Genomic DNA, 21,393 nt, shown 5'->3' with positions numbered 1-21,393 from the left:
GCTCAGGTCAGGATCTCAGGGTCCTGGGATCGAGTCCCGCATCGGGCTCTCTGCTCAGCGGGGAGCCTGCTTCCCTCTCTCTCTCTCTGCCTGCCTCTCCGACTACTTGTGATTTCTCTCTGCCAAATAAATAAATAAAAATCTTAAAAAAAAAAAAAAGATGTGAACATCTAGCAGCTTGTGTGTGTGTGTGTGTAATCTAGCAGCTTCTTGATCAGATTTTCAATTAATTCTCCTGTCCGCCCACCACCGCCAGACATACATACTTTCTTCTGAGGTACCTGGTGCTTCCAGCTCTGGTGCAAGCCAGCCCCAGGTCCTGGCCGCTTCCTCCCTGCTCTGGTCTCCTACATCCCTTGTTACTCTTCCACCCGTTTTCCAGCTCGTAAAACACTCTCTCAGAAGCACAGACTACATGGGTGCTCGAGCCCCCCCCCCCCAGAGCCTCCCATTATACTTGGCTCAGCGGCTACCCCTGCGACTACCCCCCCTCTTCTTCCTAGCATGGCTTAGTCGCACATTCTCTCCTTTCATTCCTGCCAGAAACTGGTTTATTTTGTTAATTTCAGAGAACAAACATTTGGCTTTATTGATCTTTTTTTTTTCCCATTTCATTAATTTCCTGCTCTGTGATTTCCTTTTTTTCTACTTTCTCTGTTTATTCTGCTGTGGGTTTTCAAACTTCCTGAGTTGGTGCTTGTCTTATTCTTTTCAAAGCTATACATTTCCTCCTAAGCACTGCTTGAGCTACATCCTATATGGTTTTTTTTTTTTTTTTAAAAGCTTTTACTTATTTGAGAGAGAGAGAGAGAAGAATGAGGGGGCCAGCACGAGTTGGGGGGGGAGGGGCAGAGAGAGAGAGGGGGAAGCAGGCTCCCCACTGAGCAAGGAGTCTGATGTGAGGCTCGATCCCAAGACCCTGGGATCATGACCTGAGCCAAAGGCAGATGCTTCACTGACTGAGCCCCCTAGGTACCCCTATTCATTTTTATATTTCATTTTCTGTTGTTAGATTTTCGTTATAATTCCTCTTGCACCAGCCACTTATTTGGAAGTGTATTTTAAAATTTACATTTGACTTCCAAACACACAAGACGACTTAATTTTAGTTAAAATTAGGATTTTTTCTACCACAGTTTGAGAACGTGTTTTGTATAATACCCATTCTTTTAGTATTTGTTGAGATTTGTTCCATGGCCTGGGACACAGTGAGTTTTACTAAATGCTCAAGGTAAACTTGAGAAGAACGTGTGGGCTCTAGTGTGGGGGTGTCCAGCGATCAAGCTTGTTCAGTTTTTCCTGTAGCAAGAAGTGCTACCACTCATTGAGGCAAATGTATTAATTAATTTTTCTTTTTACTGCAACTTTTTTGTTTGACACACATTTAAGTTTCTACCATTAGGCAGGTGCACACATGTTAATGGTTAATGCTTTCGAATGAATTATTTCTTTAATCATTACGCAGTGACCTCTTTTATTCCTAATAATGATTTGTGCCCTGAGGTCTACTTCGTCCGAGGTTAATTTCTCTCCACTAACTTCCTTGTGGACAGTATCTGCCAGCTGTGTCTTTCCATCTGTATCACTTGCAGTTTGGTGGCAGACCACAGAACCCTTCTAACTATGTAAGTTAAAAAAAAAAAAAGGATTTATTATCAGGTAAGAACAACGTCAACAATCTTGGGAAGAAAAGAAGGGACAGCTCCTAGCCCTCTAAATTCGCCACCTCTCCTGGAATCAAAAACAAATCCAAGCCCCGAATTCAAGTAAAATGTAGGCTACTGTCCTTCCCCCCGCATGGAACCCCGGGCACGTCCTCCCCAGGTTGTCTCTCTGTGACTTCAACCGCCACCTGACCCTCCTCCAGCTGACGCTGCCATTGCCCACCTGGCCACCTAAGCCAGGGCCCGAGGGTCACCTTGACTATCCCTCTCCACTCCCCCCGAGTCTGATCCCCTTCCCACGCCTCCTTTCTTTTTGTCTCCAATATGCCTGGGATTTCAAGCCTCAGCACACCTTGCCTGAGCTGCTTTAAGTGGCTGTTCTCTTGTCCGCACCTCTATCGCCTATCCTCTGTGTGTATCATCTCGCTATTATCTAGCAATCACGTGTCATCTAGCTGTCATCACTCAATCAATGTACCTGTCATCGATTATCCATAGCTCTATTTTTTTGAAGTGAAATTCACATAACATGAAATTAACCCTTTTAAAGGGCACAATTCGGTGACATTTAGTACATTCCCGGTGTTCTGTGACCATCACCTCTACAGTTCCAGCCATGGCAACAAGTGCTCTGCTTTGCGTCTGTACAGATTTGCCTATTCTGGATGTTTCCTCCCAGGGAAGTCGGTGTGTGTGGCCTTCCTCCCCTGTCTGGGTTCCTTCACTCAGTGTCACATTCTTACAGTTCCTCCAGCTTTGTAGCAGGGGTCAGAACCTCACTCTTTTTTTAGCCGAATGGCATTCCGTTGTATAGAGACCACATCTGGTTTCTCCATTCATGCTGATGGACTTCTGGGTTGTTTTTGCTTTTTGATTACCACCAATAGCCCCGCTACGTACATTCACATCTAAGTTTTTGGTTGAACACCTGTTTTCAGTTTTTGGTTGAACACCTGTTTTCAGTTTTGGGTTTAAGCCTAGGAGTGGAGTGCTGGCTCCTGTGGGGACCGCACACGTAGCCTTCACAGCGGCTGCTCCGTCTCCCTTTCCACCAGCAGAAGAGTGAGGACCGAGCTGTGTGCTCTTGCCTCCCTGCAAACCGTCCTCCACACCGGCGGCCACAGGCGTGACTGCGTGCTGTTTCCATCCTGCCCAACACCCTTTGGCAGCTTCTCCTTGCCTCTGAAGTCAGTCCCGGCTCCCTGGCACAGCCCCAGCCCTTCCCTTCCTCTGCCTTCTGCACCACACTGATGACTTGTGTCTCGCTCCTGATGGGCTCCTGGGCTTTTCTGCCAGCGGTCCCTCTTCCAAGAAGGTCTAGAACTCCTTCTTCCCTGCTTCCCTTTGCCCCATGGGGTCAGGACTCCTGCTTCTCTGGGCCTGTCCCCCAGCCCACTCTGCTGCTCTCCCCACGGTGGCTCTCCGCAGCAGGGACTGGGCCCAGGATTGGTCCCGAGTCCTAACTGCACTCAGCCAATGTTTTCATGAGATGTTGTTAAATCTGCCTCCCCACCGTGGGCTGGAGAATATGCTGACTTGTCTTTGGGTGGGGGCAGGGGCTGAGGTTACTCCTTCCGCCCCAGGCCACCTGCTGCCCCTCCCCATCCCCGCCCCCCAGCCCTGCCAGACAGAGAGGCTGGAGGCAGGACGCACTTTCCACAGGAGGCTTTTACTGAGGGGTCGAGGGGTGCTCCCCGGCCAGAGGGCTGAGGACCTGGAAAGGCACATGCGGTGGCTGTGGTGGGGTCTCCCTCGTGGGTGGGGGCTGGCTTTGCAGAGACAGCTCCCCTGGCTGACCCCTCTTTGGCACTAAGCTGGGCACACAGGTGCCCTCATGCCCGGCAGCCCTAGCGCCCGCTTCCCCCTTTGGTGGACCTGTACCTCCCCCCCACCCCACGGAGGTGGCTGGCAGTGTAGGCTGGCGGGGCCACAGGCTGCCAGGGATTGGCTCAAGGGCAAGGCCGCCCGTGGGAGGACCAGGGCCCTGGGCCGCCTCTCCCTTGCTGGCAGGGTGCTCCTATTGGCAATCGAGATGGCTCCAAACAGGAACCGAATAAATTAGCTTGTGGAAGGAGAGGAGGCTGGGGGCCAAGACGGGCAGGGGTTACATTCTTACCATGGCTCGCTAAGAAATGCTGTGCAGCCCTTTCTCCCGCGGGCTCCTGGAGACAACTGGCGGGAAGAGGGGGGGCACGCAAGTGGCCTGCCCCCGGGTCCTGCCTGGTGGTTTCTAAAGTGGGAAGGGGGGGTCCCACGGGGTGGGAGCCTTGGTGGGCCGTTTGGGTGGTAGCCACGTGGGGTCTCCAGGGACTGAAGGGAATAAGGGGGACTAGGGCGTCAGGACAGCAGAGCCCCCCATGCAAGGCTCCGCACAGACTGGGCTGGTGGTGCGAGCTGGGGGGCTCCACTCCACCCCTCACCCCTCCTGGAAGAGAAGAAAGGACCACCTGCCCCACCCAGGGAAGCCCCCCCCCCGCCCCCCGAGAGGCACGTGGTTTTGCTGGAAGTCCTCTGGACAGGGCAGGCCCACCGCCAGGAGGCCTGTGAGGGAAAGGCATGCAGGGTAGGCCTGTGGCAGTGCCGTGCCAGGCGCAGGGGTGGGTGGGCGAGTGAGGCTGTTTCCTTCATGTGATCCCAGGGCTCAAGGGAGAGGAGCACCCTGGAGGACTCCGGGGCCTTGGCCCAGGATCTGACAGAGCTCCTGGAGGCGCCGCTGCATCTTGGGAACGCCCGCCAGCTGCTGCTCAAGCCGCTGCTTCTCCTCGGTCAGGCTCAGGCGGGCAGCAGAGTCCAGCTTCTCGAACTTCCAGCCCCCCTCCCCGTCAAACTGTAGCAAGTGCGTGTGGTACTTCCTGGGCCGGGGGTGGAGGAGCAGAGGCTGCTCAGATGGAGACCTGGAGACTCAGCCCAGCCTGCCCCCTACTCCCGCCACGCCCCAGCCACCCAGCAGGTGGGGTGCTCCCTCCTCTCAACTCTGGGCGGGAAGGGAGGGCACGTACCATAGGGAGGGCCGGTGGGTGATGGAGAGCAGGGCAATGCCGGCGTCCTTGGCCGCCTGGAAGATCTTGCCTTCTACGTCAATGCTCACAGCGCTGGTGCACTCGTCCAGGAGGGCGTACTTGGGCCTGGGCGCATGTGGGGTGCAAAGGCGCTAGGGTTGTGTGCTCTCCTTCACAGAAGCCTTGCCCCCCCCCCCACTGTGGGAACCCCTATCTGCACACTGATTCTGCTTTTTCTGCCCAGTGCTGGCTGGGCCCAAGCCGGGGTGAGGCCCCCTAAGGGCCATAGGGTACTTGGCTGTCCCACTTGGCCTCCTGGGGGCCCCCAGCTCACCTGTGGTAGAACATGCGGGCCATGCCGATTCTCTGCTTCTCCCCCCCTGACAGCACATCCTTCCAGTCGCACACAGCCTCCCAACCTAGGCAGGGGCAAAGGGCTTTGGTGTGCTTCAGCAAGGGCTGGGGCTGCACCTGCAGAGGGCCCAGACCCAGGCCCAGCAGGAGGGCCTGAAGAGACCAGTGAGAGCGGGACACGGGGACCTATCGGACCCTGGAGAAGGCTGGGTCCACGCACCCTGGACGCTTATCTATCTGGAGGTGATCTTGATCTTGACTTGCAAGCAGAATTGTGGCCCCTCCAACAAAAGACACATGGGCATCCTGAGGCCTGGGACCACAGAACATGGCCTTACTTGCTGACACGGGCTTTACAGAAGGGACAGTTGTCACGAGGTCATGAGAGGGGCCCCGTCCCCCAGGACCACGTCCCCACGTAAAGGGGAAAACTGGAAACAGACACGCACAGAGGGAAGGCTACAGGAAGACACAGGGAGAAGACAGCCAGGCCTGGGGTGGCTCCACGCCCCACGGCCCTCAGAGGGGACCGACCCTGCTGACTCCTCGCATGGGGACGCGGCACACTTCAGGTGGCTGAGCTGCTCAGCTGGGATGGCTGAGCTGCGGCAGCCCCAAGATGCTCGCCAGACCCGAGAGCCAGCCAGCGCGTCCATCCACGGGCAGCGGCGGGTGTGGCAGAGCCCCAGGGATGGCCGATGGGGTCTCCCCAGAAGGCTTCTCGCCCGCAGGGACCAGGTGTTTGTGTCACTGCCTGGTCTGAGCAGAGACAACTCCTTGCATCCTACCTCCACTCTGTCTTCCCACGGGACTGGAAGTTCCCTGCCAAAAAGGCTGTATTCTGTAGCTTGTCTTGAGGTGAAGTATCACCATGGAACCGAATTCTGGCCAATACGATTTCAGTATGTTACACATGCGCCAGCTTCTGGAGCTTTCTTCAAAAGAGAGATGGCAGGTACCCTTGGTCTTTCCCCCTTTCTCCATCCCATGGCCTGGGGTGCGATGTGACAGCCCGAGGAGCCGTCTTAGATCATGAGGTGACTTCGGGAAAGGAGGCCACAGAGAGCTGAGCAACCTGAGGGGCCTTCACAGAGCTAGGCTGCCTCCGTCGATCGTCGCCTGCTTTCCTCACAACTTCGATGTCACAGGAAGATAAACTCGTGAATGATTTGAGCCAGTGTTGGGGGGAAGGGGTTGTGTTACTCCCAGCTGAACTCAATGCTAATAGGCACTCAGGGTGCCCGTGAAGACAGGCGTGGGGGGGGGGTGCGCTCCTGGGCACAGGGTGCCTGGTCAAGCGTCCCCTAGTGATGGAGGCAGGAAGCGGGACCCTGCTTTTCAGATCTCACTAAAAAAATTGAGTGCAGCCCCACCTTGGATCCCCCCTGCACCTGGGCTGCCCTCCCCTCCTCCCCCATTCTGGGCACAGCGAGCATTTGTGGACACAGCTGACAAGCCCTGACCAATGCCTTCTCTTGCTACCGGCCTGTCCCTCTAGTCCTGCAGTCTCCTTCCCAGGGGATGGCACCTCCCAGGCTCAAGCCAGAAACCCACGTGCCCCCTCCGGCTCTCTCCTGCCTCCTGTGTTAGAGGCCCTCTGCACACACACCCTGGGCTCACCTTCTCTGCAGCTGACTGGCTCACGCCTGGGTCTGTCCTCTTGTTAAAATGAGACACAAACCCGTCACTTCCCTGCCTAGAGCCTTCCAAAGGCTTCCTTCACAGTCAGGGAAAGCCAGGGCTCCCCACCTGGCGCACAGGGCCCTCCCGGCCACTGAGCCCCAGAGCCTGGAGAGGGTGTCCAGAGCGGAAAGTGAGCGCCTACCCCATCCCCCGCTGGATGCCTCCTGCTGTGCCGGGCCTGCCTTGCCCAGTGAGCTCTGGGGCACCCAAAGGGGTGGCGCTTTCCAGGGCGCCTAGCTCTCTGGACTCCTGGATGTCGGAGTTCTCTTCATCCCTCAGGGACCAAGAGGGAGTTGGGGGTGGGGGTGGCAGCAGCTCCCCAGCTGAGTCTCGGAACAGAAGGCAAGCGATGGACAGCTCCCTCTCTGGCGCTGACCAGTGACATGTGTCACGTCCTCCCCTACCTCCTTCCCGCTGCAGGATGTGGTTCAGGTGCACGATGTCCAGGATGGCTTCCAGGTGCCGCTCTGAATAGCCTTTCCTTCGCATGTCCTCCACAGAGTCTGGGTAGATGACCTGATCCCTCAAGGAGCCCACCGGCATGTAGGGCCTGCGGGTGCGCCGCCTGTCAGGACGGGCAGGCCTGGCCCTGCCTCCGGACCCCTTGCGCCTGGGCGGGCTCGGTTTCGGGCCGGGAGCCGGGCATGGGGTGCGCTCAAGGCCCGCGGATCCCCGCCACCGGCCGCCCTGCACACACACCACGCACTGCACACACGCTATGCCCCCCACCCCCTGCGCGTACGGGTGCGTGCGCACCTCAGACACGCTCACACACATGCACCAACACACACCCACACCGCTCCACCGGGGGCGCATGCGCACCACACCGCCTTTCTGCGCGCACACGCACCACACAGACGAGTAGGGCCAAGGCTGGGGGGCGGGGCGGCAGGGGGAGGAGGCGTGGCCCCTCGGGCTCTGGCGGGGGCAGGTGCCCCAGGTGGGAAGGGGTAGAGGCTGGGCTCCCCACCACCCCTCACCTCTGGGGGATGTAGAACATGCGTTGCGGCGGGGGCTTGTAGAGCACGCCGCCGTACGTGGGCCAGAGGCCGCCAAGGATCCGGAAGAGAGAGCTCTTGCCGCAGCCGTTGGGGCCGGTGATGAGCAGGTGCATGCCCTCTTCCACCTGCGGGGAGCGGCAGCCGCGCTGGTACCTGGGGGGCCATGCCCACCTCCCTCCTCTCCGCTGGGCCCCGTGCTGGGGTCCACGCCCGGGCTGCCAGGTGGGCTGCTCTCAGCTCCTCAGTGAGGGGCAGTGGGGCCTGAAGGCGAGGTCCAGGAGCCAGGGCCCTAACCACACACCTGTTCTGGGTCCTGGCCTGGCCCCCCAGCCTCTGACATGCACCACAGAGCGTGGGGCCAGCACGAGGAAGGCCCCAGAGAGCTACTGTCACCCTCTTTCCCTGCCGTCCTGCCTCTCTTGGACTAACCAGGACAGTTCCCGTGTCTTCGCTTCCCCAGCAGAGCTGCTTTCCCTTGAGGAACTGTCCTGGGAAAGGTGCTTCCTTTCAAGTTCTAGGGGGACAGAAAAAACCTCCAACTCTGTCCCTAATGCCCTGCCAAACCTGCTGCCCCTGTAGGCCTCACTGTCTCTGCGGGTGCTAGGGCACTGGGCAGATGCCTCTGGGACCCCGGGGTTCAGCAACAAGCAGCTCAGGATGCCCAGTTAGCCCATTATGTGGTGCCTGCTGGTCTTAAGGAAATGCCTGCTGGGGGAAAGAGGCCAGCTGAGCTGGGGGCAGGGAGTGTGCAGAAAGGAGGGGGTGAGATGGCAGGACCCCTGGGGCGCAACCCCTGCCCCCCCATCGCCATGTTGAGCTCTGCTCTCTCACAGTGTGACCTAGCAGGGACACTGCTGTGCAGTCCCCAAGAGGTCTGAGTGAGACCGTGTTATGGATGGAGCGGTGCCCCCTGGGACACACATTGGAGTCCTAACCCCCAAGGCCTGAGAATGTGATCTAATTTAGAAAAAGACACTTTGCAAATATAATTAAATTTAGATGAGGTCAGCCTGGAGTGGGGGGCCCGTAATCCAGTGTGACTGGCATCCTTAGTAAAAGGGATCATTTGGACCCAGAGACATGCACATGGGGGGAAGGCCATGTGAAGAGGAGGGCAGAGCTCGACACGAGGCTTCTGGAAGCCCAGAACCCCACTGATGGCCAGTAAAGCACCCAAACTGGGGGAGGCCTGGAGCAGACCCTTCCACAGCCCCCCGATCTGGCCTCTGGCCTCCAGAACCCGGAGAGAAGCCCCTCCTGCTGCCCCAGCCCCTCCCTTTGTGGTCCTGATAGACCGTAAATGCCCTCACAGGTCCGGGGGTGGGGAGGCTGGGCCTCCCTCCTCCACAATCCATGTGCAGGGGCCAGTGTGTCAGGCCTGGCTCTCCCCCAGTCAGCACCCTGGAGTCTCCCTGGGCCCCTCCCTGGGCCTCTCCCTCTTCTGCCATCCTTCTTGCCCCGCTGCCTGGGAACCGCTCCTCCCAGCCCCGGAGCCTGGCTTCCACCTGGCTTCCACCTGGCTTCCACCTGGCTTCCACCTGGCTTCCACCTGGCTTCCACCTGGCTTCCACCTGGCTTCCACCTGGCCTCCATCCCCACTCTTGTCCCAGTCACCCCTCCTCACCTGGTCTTGCTCCCTTGCCAGCTGCGCCCTGCCAAGCCAGGGCCCCTGCCCTTTGCCTACTTGGCTGTCACTGGGCCTGCAGGGGCAGTTGTTTGCCTTGGAAAAGCCAGGCATTTGTGGCTCCCTGCCACACCCCAGGAGTGACCACGGCCAGGGACAACAGGGATGATACCACTGTCCCGTGCTGCTTGGGATAACGAAATGTGCCTGGCCTCCAACTGGCTCTCAGGGCCCCTCTCAGCAGATCAAGGAAAGGAGCCTCCACTAGCACTACCAGGCCCAGAACCCCCACCTGCCTCTTCCCCGTAACTCCCTGCCCAGCTGTGACTCCAAGTGACCGGGCTCTGCAGCCAGGAACATGATGCCCCAAAGTCCCCCAGCTCTGCACTCCTGCCCCTTCAGTGCCTGTCATCTGCCTGTCCACTGGGAGAGGCCCTCTTCTTCCTGCGGCCCATCCACCCTGAGGCTCCTGGGGTAAGCTTCAGGTGACCTCTACTCACCTCACACACAGGACCACCCTTCCTGTGGCCCCTACAGGATCCTGGGCAGCTAACTGGGGACATCTGCAATACTTGAGGCGACCCAGTGTGGGGCCTTCCTGAGGGCAGTGCCCTTCCAGCTTATCCTGGTTTCCAGGGCCCGGCCTGGGGATGAATGAATGACTCCATCTCGTTTCTGGCACTGACCCCACCCCCACAGTTCTCGCCTTCATTCTACCACTTCCTGACCCTGTCTGAAGCTCTGGCTAGGGATCCAGGTGACTGGTGGGGTTGGCCACTTGGACTTGCTTTTCACAGACGGCCTCTGTAGAGGCTGAGGGCCCTCCCAGGGGCCAGGGGTACCCAGCGCACACCTACACTGGGGGCTTCTTGAAGCAGATGGGTGGGGCCTTAAGCTCAGGTCACTGGAATTGAAACCGAGTCCCCAGGTCCTGGGCTTCTCAGGGATTGGGGTGGGAGGTGGCAATGATGGGGCCAGGGCCAGGAGCCCTTGGGCGACCTTTGGCCACTCCTGGTAATTGCCACTTTCATGACTGCATGGCGACAGAACCCACAGTCAGAGCCTTCTAGGTGTTTCGCCTGGACCTTAGCCTACCTGCCAAGGGGATCTTGGGAATGACAACATACGCAGGCCCAGTAGGCTGGATACCAAAGGCGGGGGGGGCTCGCAGATGCAGAAGGCCAAGCCCCAGGCCCTGGAGTTCAGCCCGGGGCTGCCAGCACTCCTGGGTCAGGCAAACCACGCCTCACCCCGCCCCCTTGACCTACCCTGATGTTGAGGCTGGCCACCACCACCTCTCCCGTGGGCGTGATGATGGGGATGTTCTCACAAATAATTCCTTGTTCCACGTCTACCACTTGGCCTGGAGGGAGAATGCAATGGACGAATGGAGGGAGCAGCAGCACCCCCTGCCTTCTTGTGGGTTCCACGCGCCCCCACCCCGCCTGCGCGCAGGTCCGGGGGCTCCCCGGGGAATATGGTGGGGCTTCCACGAGACTATCCCTGAACAGTGTCTGGTGCCGCGCTCAGGTTGGGGGGGGCAATGTCAATGTCCGCCCTTACTCTGTAAAACCCACTCTTCCTGGCACTCCTGTAATGGAGGCTTGGATGCCTGGGCCCCTCTTCCACAGCACCCTGGCCCCTGCTGTGGTCTGGAAGTTTCCGTTGCTGCCCACATCGGACAGTGAGCCCCTCTACTCAGGGACTGCATCTCTTTCTTTTGTGCCCTTACCTCGGATTTGCAGGGGCCCCTCTATACGGACTCCAGGCCTCGCCACAGCCCCAGGCCCCGCCTGAGTGTCCTCCAGCTCCCCGGGCCTCTTGAAACGGCAGTGCTGGACATCTTCAAACACCTGGAACATCTCGTGTACTCGGGCTGTGTAGCCGGCCAGCTCCGTCACCTGAGAGCAGGGTGACCCTGGCTCAGATGCCGCCAGCTGGGGGACAGGGGACAGGCACAGTGGGAGGGGGCGGCGCTGAGCTGGGGGGGGCTTGCCTCCTTGTAGGATGACATGATCCGCTCGATGGCATCTGCAGCGGCTGTGAGGAGGTTGCGGGCGATGGTAAAGGCTTCTGTGCGCTCGCTCACGAGCTCCTCCTCCTTCATCTGCAAGGCCGCCTTCTTCACTGCCTCGGGGTCTGCGGAGCACAGTGGGAAGGAGGGAGCCGTGGAAGATCAAAACAGACTCACGAGGGGAAGGGAGAGTCTCTTCGGCAGACAGTGCTGGGACAGCTGGGCATCCGCTTGCAGAAGACACCCCACCTCACACCACCTACAAAAACTAACTCTCGTGAGAGCTTAGACTAGAAAACTCTGGGAAAAGAGCAGCCATAAGTCTTTCTGAGCTGGGATTATGTATGGCTCCTTAGATACGACACCGAAGGCACAGGCAACAAAAGAAAAACAGTAAATGAGCTTCACCCAAGGGAACCATGCAAAAAGCAAAAAGACAACCTACAGGTTGGGAAAAAACACCTGCAAATCATGTGTCCAATAAGGGTCTCATATCCAGAATATGTAAAAAAAAAAAAAACAAAACACTTTTCCCATTTAACAACAAAGAAAACCCAAGGAAACCATGGGCAAAGGATGTGAAGAGAAAATTCTATGGTATTTCCTAGATCACCAAGTGGCCAGCAAGCACATGAAAAGGCGCTCAACATTTTTGGTCATCAGGGAAACATAAATCAAAACCACAATGAGCTACTACTTCTTCCCGCCCACGAGGATGGCTGGTGTTGCAGAATGGCGTAGCCCATGTGGACACCAGTCTGCTGGTTCCTCAAAAAGTTCCACAAAGAGTTACCATGGGCCCCAGCCATGCTGTTCCTGGGTATGCATCCGCGAGAAACAAAAAATGCACGTTCACACGAAAACCCGTACACAAATGATCATGGCAGCACGATTCGTCACCAACCAAACACATAAACGGCCCAAGTGTCCATCAGTGGATGGACAGCTCAGGAAACTGGCACGTGTGGATAATTTGGCTGTGAAAGGCAGTGAAGGGCCGATTCAACCTACAACGTGAGTGACCCTTGAAAACGTGATGCTAAGTAAGAGAAGGCCAGCACCGAAGGCTGTAGATTGGGTGATTCCCTTCACGGGAAGGGCCCACAAGGGGCTGATCTGAAGCAATAGAAAGAAGAGTGGGGGCTGGGGGTGGGGAGTGCTGCGGAGAGCGTGATCGCTAATGAGTCCAGGGTTTCTTTTTGGGGTGATGACGATGTTTTGGACTTAGTGGTGATGGTCGTACAATTTCACTGATATGTTAAAAACCACTTAATCATACACTTTAAAAGTCTCAATTGTATGGGATGTTAATTACATCTCAATGATCTGGATGAGAAAATGACCCACGAGGCAGCGGGCTTTCTTTGTCGGCGGGACCAGCTCCTTTCCCCTGAACTGCCCTCGCTTGGTGCCCTCTACGAACGACGGCAGCACCTCTTGGGCCACACCTGCACCTCACCGTGCAACGCCTAGAGCTGTTGGACCCCTAACGCTTTCCAACATGAATGTCCCTTTTGGACCTCCAGTGCTACCCCCATTTCTCCCTCATCTCATCCCTCGACACTGTATTCTGTGGTCCCTGATGTCCCTGTTTCTCTTTGGGAGCCTTTTTCTCTCTCCCGACCTCCTTTTCTGTTTCAGTCTAGACCCTGTGGCTGCTCACTTCAGTCATCTTCTGTCAGTGGTTTTAACTCCCATGACCCTTAGAGTTCCCAGGAAGGCAGGGCTTTTACACAAGGAACGTTCTGGAAAAGGTGATGGGGAGCAAGGGGGCGGCGGACTCTGAGGGTCCTGAAGTGTGGGAGAGTGAGCAGTGCCCACTGGGGTACTCGGGGTAAGCTGAGCCTCCTGGGGCCAAAGCGGTAGGAAGGAAGGTCCCGTGAAAGGCCCAAGGACTCTCTCCAGGGGCCTATGTCACTTCGAGGTGGAAGCCTTAGGGATATGACGGCAGGGGTGGGGTGGGAAGGAGCAGGGAGCCAGCTCGGGGCATATGGCTTTCAGGGCAGTAGCCGGTGGAAAAGGCATGGGATGGATGGCCTGACTGCCCCGCACTGCCTTTTCTTGGGCCTGGCCCAGGAATCTCCGGAAGAGGACAGGGCAGCGGGGGCGGGGGGTGGTGACTAATCCTGGCAGTCTATGGTCTTGGGCCTGCCCTTCCACCATGCCCCCAGGGACAGAGCCCCCAACAGGCAGGGGAGGCATAAGCTATCCTCCCTGAACGTCCTAAAAGCCTGACAGCGGATACGCACAAAGGGAAAGGGTTTGCAGTTGCTGGGGGGCATGCTGGCACCAGCTGGCACCCCCTGGAGACAGAACTGATCACCCTCTGCAGGTTCCCTCGGAGGCTCGGGCAGCCAAGACCAGCGCCTGGAGGCAGGACACCAGGCAGCTGGTCACAGCAAGGCTGTCCTTCCTCTGGGCCTTCCAGCCTTGCAGCTCTAGCAGGCCAGAAGGGCACAGGGACCTAAATTTTCCCCAGTTGGTCAATGTCTGCCTGCTCCCATAGGTCCCCAGGGCTCTCAGCTTCCTCGAAGCACCCAGAGCCCTCACGAGCCTCCAGGTACCGGGGATATAGCAAGGACAAAACAAACAAAAATCCCTGCCTCCACTGAGCACAGCAGCCTAAAGTGGCAGAGCGACAAGAGACGAAATGGGGAAGTGGACCAGATGGGGCGTTGGGCGTTGGGCGTTGGGCGTTGGGAGAGCAGCGAGGCGGGCCGGGGAAGAGGTGGTCGCATCAGAGGAAAGAGCATTCCCGGCAAAGCTAGCAGCACTTGCTAAGGCCTGGGGGCAGAAGCCTTGCTTCAGGGGAAGAGCAAGGAGGCCAGTAAGACAGTGGAGTGAGCAAGGCAGGCTGGAGTGTTTCACATTTTCACAGTAACTAACTATAAAGGGCCACAAGGCCAGGGACAAGAACTCATGCTTCTTTGAATTGCCCACAAAGTCTGGTGGAGCAGAGGGTCCAGAAAGTCCTAGGCTTTCACAGGAAGGAGGGGCCTTGGGTATGAGACGGGCTCCAATGCCAGCGATGGAGGAGAGTAGTGGCAGGTCAGTTTTGTCGTGGGTGGATTTGCACATGCTCCAGGCCGGGGGTGCCGACTGGGTCTGGTACCTGGATCTAAGTCCAGGCCACCCTTTCTGAAAGGCTTTTGTGGTGGAAAGTAATAAGCCCCCTCCAATGAGATCCTTCCCCAGAGAAGGACAGCCGACGGTACAGAAGCCCCAAGGTAGAGACACAAATAGGGAGAGAGTCCAAGACTTCAGCTCTGAAACAAGTCAGGCTCTCTCTCATATGCAGTCGAAAACCCTCTTGCTGAGCACCTGGGTGGCTCAGTCAGTTAAGCGTCTGCCTTTGGCTCCGGTCATGATCCTGGGGGCCTGGGATGGAGTCCCACACTGGGCTCCTTGCTCAGCGGGGAGCCTGCTTCCCCCTCTGTCTCTGCTGCTCCCCACTTGTGTGCGCGTGTGTGTGCACTCTCTCTCTCTAATAAGTCTTAAAAAATAGAAAACCCTCTTACTACCAAATTGCATAGAATATAACACCTTTAGTTTTTTTATTAAAAACATTTTTTTTTAAAGTAACCTTTAGGGACGCCTGGGTGGCTCAGTTGGTTAAGCAGCTGCCTTTGGCTCAGGTCATGATCCCAGCGTCCTGGGATCGAGTCCCATATCGGGCTCCTTGCTCAGCAGGGAGCCTGCTTCTCCCTCTGCCTCTGCCTGCCTCTCTGTCTGCCTGTGCTCGCTCTCTCCCCCCCGCCCTGATAAATAAATAAAATCTTAAAAAAAAAAAAATAAAGTAACCTTTATACCCAACATGGGGCTCCCAACTCACAACCTGGAGATCAAGAGTTGCACGCTCCACGAACTGAGCTAACCAGGTACCTCGAAGTGTAACACCTTTTCAAGCAGAGCTGTGCTCCAAGGAAAGGAAGGGAAATTTCAGGAACACAGAGAGAAGGCAGCCATTAGGTACTCCCGTGAAGTCTCCAGAGATGGGAGAAGACGGAAGTTTCTCTTATGCTGCCGGCCCTCTAGGTGCTCAAAACAAAAGGTCTTCTCTAAGAATCTATAATTATGTGTCTGGAGTTCAAATTAATACCGCCTCCAAGTTCAGGAACCCCTTTTCCCCAAGCTGAGAAGCTAAGGTAAAATGGCCTTCAAGTGGTTAATTACCTGCGCGGGCATGTGTGGCACCCCCAACAAAAGCAAATACAGACCGCGCTGGGGAATAACCCCTCGGGTTAAGCCACTCAGGGTTCCCATGGGAGTCTGGTTGCAAAACCCACAGGGAACCAGTTCACCGTGAGCGAAGAGCAGCGGACAGAGAATAAAGCCTAGATTCCCGAGAATTCTGATAATCAAATAGTTGGAGAGAGACAGAGACCACGGAGTGTACAAAGGAGCAGTCCAAATGATGAGAAAATCAGACACGAAAACAGTTTAAAGTTTCTATCTGAAAAGAAAAATGTCTGTCTTCACATTTCTGTGTGAAAGGGAAGCAAACGGAAGTTATAGAAATAGTCACTGAGATTTAAAAATTAAAATAAAAACAACAAATCAGATGCAGCTGAAAAGAAAACTCATGGATGAGCGAGCATAAAAGATCAGTGGAGAATTTTCCAGAATGTTGGAAAATCTGAACATATGAAGGCCATACAACAAATCTCAAGCAGGACAAACAGAAACTGACTGGCAAACACTTCGTAGGTTAACCGCAGGATGCCAGAGAAGAAAAGCCGAAAAGTGACCAGAGGGACACAGATGCTAAAGACAGATTGTCCAACAGAGACAATTATTGTCGAGGGGCTGAGAGAAGGTAACTGCCTGCCTCGGCTTCCACACCCAACTACACTTTAATCTGAGAAAAGAGTAAAATAAAGATGGTTCAGACAACAAAATAGTCTCCGTGTTCCCATGACGAAAAGTCTTGCAGAAAGAACTTCCAGAAGATCTCTATCTGTAAGAAGGTAACTAACTGGGCTGTGGAAAAGGACTGGTGAGCCAAGAAATCGGTAACCAGAGGGGTGAATTTAGACACACATGGACCCGATAAAGCAACAGCCAGGAAACATAAACAACAGGAAAGCAAATTTGACGCTGAGCTCCACCAGACACCAGCAGGGCTGGTCCCTAGAATGTTCTCAGGGCTAGGTGGGGGAGGAGCTCCATATTAACAGCGACTCTGCCCGAGGACGTGTGTTAACCTTTCAGAGGGCGGCCACGGGAGGACGAGACGGGAAGCCCCATGACCCACCAGCCAAAGTGACAAGCAAGGGAGCGTGACCCTTGCTGAGCTCGGGATACTGGCTGGGCCTCAGGGCCCCAGCAGAAGGGGGAGGTGGGTCGGCCGGGCTCTGGGGCTCCCCAAGCCCAGCAGTTAGTGACCCGGGCCGGGGGGGGGGGGCGGGGGGAGGGGACAGGAGAGGGCTTCGCCCCCATGGCAGTCGGGCTCTCACCTGACTCTGCATAGCCGGTGGCCGTGATGATAGGCACGGCCACCATGAGCAGGCCCGAGGCGCTCCACACGTACTTCATGAGGAACTGCTCCAGCGTGATGTACCACAGGCGCTCCAGCAGGATGAGGTGAATCTGCGAAGCCAGGCCCTGGTAGGACTGCTGAAGGAGGGCTAGCTCCACCTGTGGGGGCCCGGGGGGGGACAGTGAAAGACCATGGGGCTTCGTGGTAGCTCCCATGGAGGCCATGAGAAGCTCGAAGCACCACTCATACATGCCATGCTATTGGACGGCCAGGACAAGGTCAAGGGCTGAGGGTAACGACGGGGCCATATTACACGGAGGCCGGCTGTCAAAATTCGGGACTGCCTGACATCATAGTCCCAGGGGACCGTCGCAATGCAGAAGGGACTCCCCACCCCCACCATCCCTTCCTTCCACCGCACCTCTCTAGTCGGGACACTTACCGTGCCCCTCTCTTTGCCCTGTGGAGCTCCGGGACATCCTTGGGCAAATGCTGGGGGGGGGGGGTACTAGCTTGAGCTAAGCAAAGGGCAGCACAGGAAAGCAAAAGGCAGTACTTGGTTTTGAGGAAGTCGGGTCCAGAGTGTCTACTTTGACCTCGCCTCCCCAACCTGCTCAAGGTTCCCCTGGATGAGGACCATATGCCGCGATCTCCCACAGAAACCTGGCGGGCAGGCTCCCAAGCCAGCCCTGCCCTTGCCTCCCCATTCCTGCACTGGCCACACCACCCGTGACCTCAGGCTGCCCACGGCTGGGCAAAGGGGCGCCCATGGGGTCTGGATGAGGGGGCGCCAGAGGAAATGGAAGGCACACCGGAGGCGCCAGGAACTGGGTCATGGCAAGGCGGCCATTAGGTTGGGGGTTTCTTGGCTCGTTACTTGCGGCAGGGGGGGGCATGCCCCAGCCCTGCCTCCAATCCCCAGCTGAGCACAGCTGCCCAGCATGGCACCATCTCCTCTGCCAAGTACTTTCACACCTGACTTTCCACTTGACTTTCATCACCTACAACAGTTATGTGTACTCTCAAGTCCACTGTACTGGGGACACCAAAGCCCAAGAGGCAAAGGGACCTGCCCAAGCTCAGATAGCTTGGGGGTAGCCAGACGTTTGCAATTTGGACCACATGCTGGCAGAGTCATTAGGAGAGAACCAGATTCTCATAAATGATGCTTTGACCTACTTGTTCTCGAACCAGCAAGAGTTTGTACCCATGTGTGCGCGCGTGTGCGCATGCGAGTAAAATCTGAACGAGCCTCCTCCACGAGATCTCAATGAGAACAGAGCACTGATGTCTGCCCTCTAGCCAGTCACCTCCGCCCTAACCGGTTGAATGGAGCCTGGGCTAGTGTCCCTAGAGACATCAGCTGGTGGAAGTGGGGGGAGCCACATGCCTGCACAGTAAAGGCAATCACGAGGGCCCGTCACCCCACACCACTTTCTAGCCCTTAAGCTGAGGTCAAAAGAGACAGGCTGGGGCGCCTGGGTGGCTCAGTGGGTTAAGCCGCTGCCTTCGGCTCAGGTCATGATCTCAGAGTCCTGGGATCGAGTCCCACATCGGGCTCTCTGCTCAGCAGGGTGCCTGCTTCCTCCTCTCTCTCTGCCTGCCTCTCTGCCTACTTGTGATCTCTCTCTGTCAAATAAATAAATAAAATCTTTAAAAAAAAAAAAAAAAAAAAAAAAAAAAAAAAAGAGACAGGCTGTGGACATACACCGGGGCCGTCCTGCCCCCACTGTCCAGGTCTGGCCCATTGATTGGCTTTGCACTGAAGCCAATCCTGGTTCCTGAATCGAGCACACCTCCTCTGAGCACCCTGGCAATCCCGGCTCGTGCTGGGAGCTGGCAGGGGTGCCAGCCGGGGCCGATGATGTAGCTGCGGGCGCCTCACCCAAGGCCGTGGCAGTCCGCCAAAGCCCTGCAGTCCAACGTGTGGGAGAGGAGATGGGCTGTAGCTACACACCAGGCATTTTCTCCTAATCTGGAGCCTGGCCTACACGCGGGATGTCCCCTCTGCAGAGTTTAGGGACAAGCCTTTTTTTAAAAAAAAAAAAAAAGATCATGGCCTCTGCCCAGTGAGCAGCCAGTGAGACCAGGTCCGGGCACAAAGGCCACTTGACACAGACAGGACAGACAGGCCTTCAGGAGGTGGATACCATTATGCCCCTCCCTTGGGAAGCCCTCGGGAACCGAAACTGGAGTCGCAGAGAGCAGGGCCGGAGGCAGCTGCAACCCCAGGCACGAGGAAGGGGAGGGGCTGAGGCAAGATAAAGGGAGCAGTGGCCCGCAGTAACCTTTCCAGCGCCAGGCTCCCGGTAGGCTTGGCCTGCTGGGGAGCTGCGCGCCTGGAACCCAGGCGGAAGGGCGGCCAAGGGGCGGGGCTGGTGGGTGGGGGCAGGGTGGCTGCTGGGCTGGCAGGAAGTGCGTCCTGGTCCTTCCGCGGTGGCGGCCGGGGCCAGGCATCCCTGGCCGGGGGCCTGTGGAGGAGGCTGAGCAGGTAGCTGGGTTGGCCTGCGGGCTCCGGCAGGGGAGGCTTTGGGCCGCCACTGTTGTGGCCGCCACGCTCGGCGCTGCTCGTTAAGCCCCGCTTGGGCTGAGTCACGCCCATAATGCCAGCCTGCCTGGCCCACCAGCTTGGCCAGATACCGGCCTTCAAAAGCCCTGGGGGGCCCACGCGGGGCCAGGCAGCAGGCTGGGTCCCACTGTCCCTGCTCCCAGGTGGCAGCAGCCTCCTCCCGGCTGGCGGCAGGAGTGGAGCAGGCAGGGAGCTCCGGCATGGGAAACCGCTAGGATCTGCGGCTCCGAGGCCCAGACAACCACCCCGAGACGGAGAGGAAGCAGAAGTGGCCTGGTGCAAGCCGGCAGCCGGCCCAGGGCAGTCCCCACCCAGCCTTCCTACTTCTCCATTTCTGAGCCCAAATCTGGGCAACCCCAGGACCTGCCATCCCCAGTCTTCGTCTTCTGTGACCTCCGTGCACATCTGGCAGGAGCCCCAGCCAGGCCTGGGCTTTGCCCCCTGTGCACGGCTATTTGCCTCCCCCTCCCCCGGGCCCAGTACCCCGACCTGCCCCACCTCATGGCCCCCATAGAAGGCGATCTCCTCGGAGTTGGCCACCACGCGAGAGTGCATGTAGCGCAGCTCTCCCTTCCTCCGCGCCTCCTCGGCCACCAGCTCGCCAAACTTGGGTGAGAAGGCCCGCAGCACGTTGGCTGTGAGGAACACGACGAGGCCCGCAATGGCCGAGGGCCAGGCTGTGCCAGCCCCACGGGAACGGGCCGCGCGAAGCAGGGTGTAGGCGGTCACGGCAACGTCCAGGAGTGGCTTGGTGAGGTTGGAGTACAGGTGGGCCACGGAGGCGGCAAAGGCTACCACGTCCTCTGTCAGGGACTGGTCAGGGTTGCGAAGCCGCCCGTCCATGTTGCTGACTCTGTAGTAGGTCTGCTGGGAGAAGTAAAGGCTGTAGGCATGGGCCACTAGACGGCTGCGGAAGGACAGGGCCAGCTGGCCCTCTAGGAACCGGATGGCACTGTTGATGAAGGTGGCGGGGAGGGCGATGAGGAGCCACTGCAGGAGCTGCCAGCCGAAGGCCCGGGGGTCCTTGCGCACGATGCCGCGTGCCAGCCGGCCGTCCAGGCGGGCCACGTACACGGACAGGAAGGTCCGGCTCACCAGGGAGGCCGAGTGCAGCGCCAACAGCCCCGTCTCCCGGCACAGGGTCCTGGGAAAGAGCAGCCGCAGGAGTCCCATGAGCCGCTGCAGGAACACCCGGTTCACGCTGGCCTTGGCCGCTGTGGCCCCGGACACCTCCTGCGTGGACTCCCCGGCTGGTACCTGAGGGCCCCTGGTGGCTGCCAGGTACTGCCGCAGCAAAGGGTAGACTTTGTGGGCTCCATAGGCCGTGAGGGCCAGGACCAGAGCTGTGCGCTTCAGCGTGCTCACCCGCGAGGACCGGGGGGTGGAGAGGACCGGCATGTCACCTGGGATGGACGCACAGGGCTGGGGCTGGTGCCTGAGGCAGAAGTCGAGGCAGGTGGCTGGAAGGGTTGTTGCTCTGACCCCCGGCTCCTGGTCTAGGCAACTGGAAAACTTGCAGTGGTCCCTGAGATGGTCGCGTTAGGCCACTGGGGCGGTTCTGGGGCCCCCAGTGCGGTGGGTTCAGGACCTCCAGGGTAGCGGCCTCTCCACGCAGCCAAGGTAGAGAAACTTGGCAGGTCCCTAGCCCCTGGGGTCAGAGCCTCGGGGGGTGGGGGAGGTGTCGGCAAAGAGGGAGTCTCTTCCTCTCCACCGCCTCCTCGTCCTCTCCGGGTGGCGCCCCTCCCCGGGGCACCGGGCGCGTCCGTCCGCTCCGCAGCCTGGCTGAAGCCGACAGTGACTCCACCACCCACCCCTTCCCAGGGGCGAGTCGAGGGGAAGGGGAGGAGGCGGAGGAGGGGCGGGAGGCGGAGCCTAGGAGCGGCGAGCCCCACCCCGTTCTCGCCCCACGGCTGGGCCCCACCCCTTCCCCAGACCACTGAGACGTGGGAGGACCCCGCGGGCCAGAGAAGCGGGCCCGGGCTTTCCCGCCAAGGCCCCGCCCGTCC

General features: G+C 58.0%; 1 protein-coding gene across 3 annotated transcripts; it reads right to left on the bottom strand.

The window, feature by feature from the left end:
* Positions 1-3,314: 3,314 nt before the first annotated feature.
* On the bottom strand, positions 3,315-21,240 carry ABCD1 (ATP binding cassette subfamily D member 1). Of its 3 annotated transcripts, XM_059158696.1 has the most exons (11): positions 19,886-21,234; positions 16,796-16,976; positions 11,322-11,464; positions 11,058-11,226; positions 10,594-10,688; positions 7,681-7,826; positions 7,105-7,250; positions 5,806-5,952; positions 4,998-5,082; positions 4,664-4,789; positions 3,315-4,516 (listed from the first exon to the last, which is right to left on the bottom strand). In XM_059158696.1, exons 1-11 carry the CDS (start codon positions 20,783-20,785, stop codon positions 4,306-4,308), a joined length of 2,349 nt encoding a protein of 782 aa, XP_059014679.1. In that variant the 5' UTR covers positions 20,786-21,234; the 3' UTR covers positions 3,315-4,305. The 3 variants fall into 3 exon arrangements, with proteins under 3 accessions (XP_059014679.1, XP_059014681.1, XP_059014682.1); XM_059158698.1 differs by lacking the exon at positions 5,806-5,952 and having other exon boundaries at positions 19,886-21,229; XM_059158699.1 differs by lacking the exons at positions 3,315-4,516; positions 4,664-4,789; positions 4,998-5,082 and adding an exon at positions 5,094-5,330 and having other exon boundaries at positions 19,886-21,240.
* Positions 21,241-21,393: the final 153 nt, after the last annotated feature.

Source organism: Mustela lutreola, chromosome X (genome assembly GCF_030435805.1).
Source record: "Mustela lutreola isolate mMusLut2 chromosome X, mMusLut2.pri, whole genome shotgun sequence".
Taxonomy (NCBI): Eukaryota; Metazoa; Chordata; class Mammalia; order Carnivora; family Mustelidae; genus Mustela; species Mustela lutreola.
Note: the sequence above shows the minus strand (reverse complement) of the source record. Positions and strands in the feature narration are given on the sequence as shown.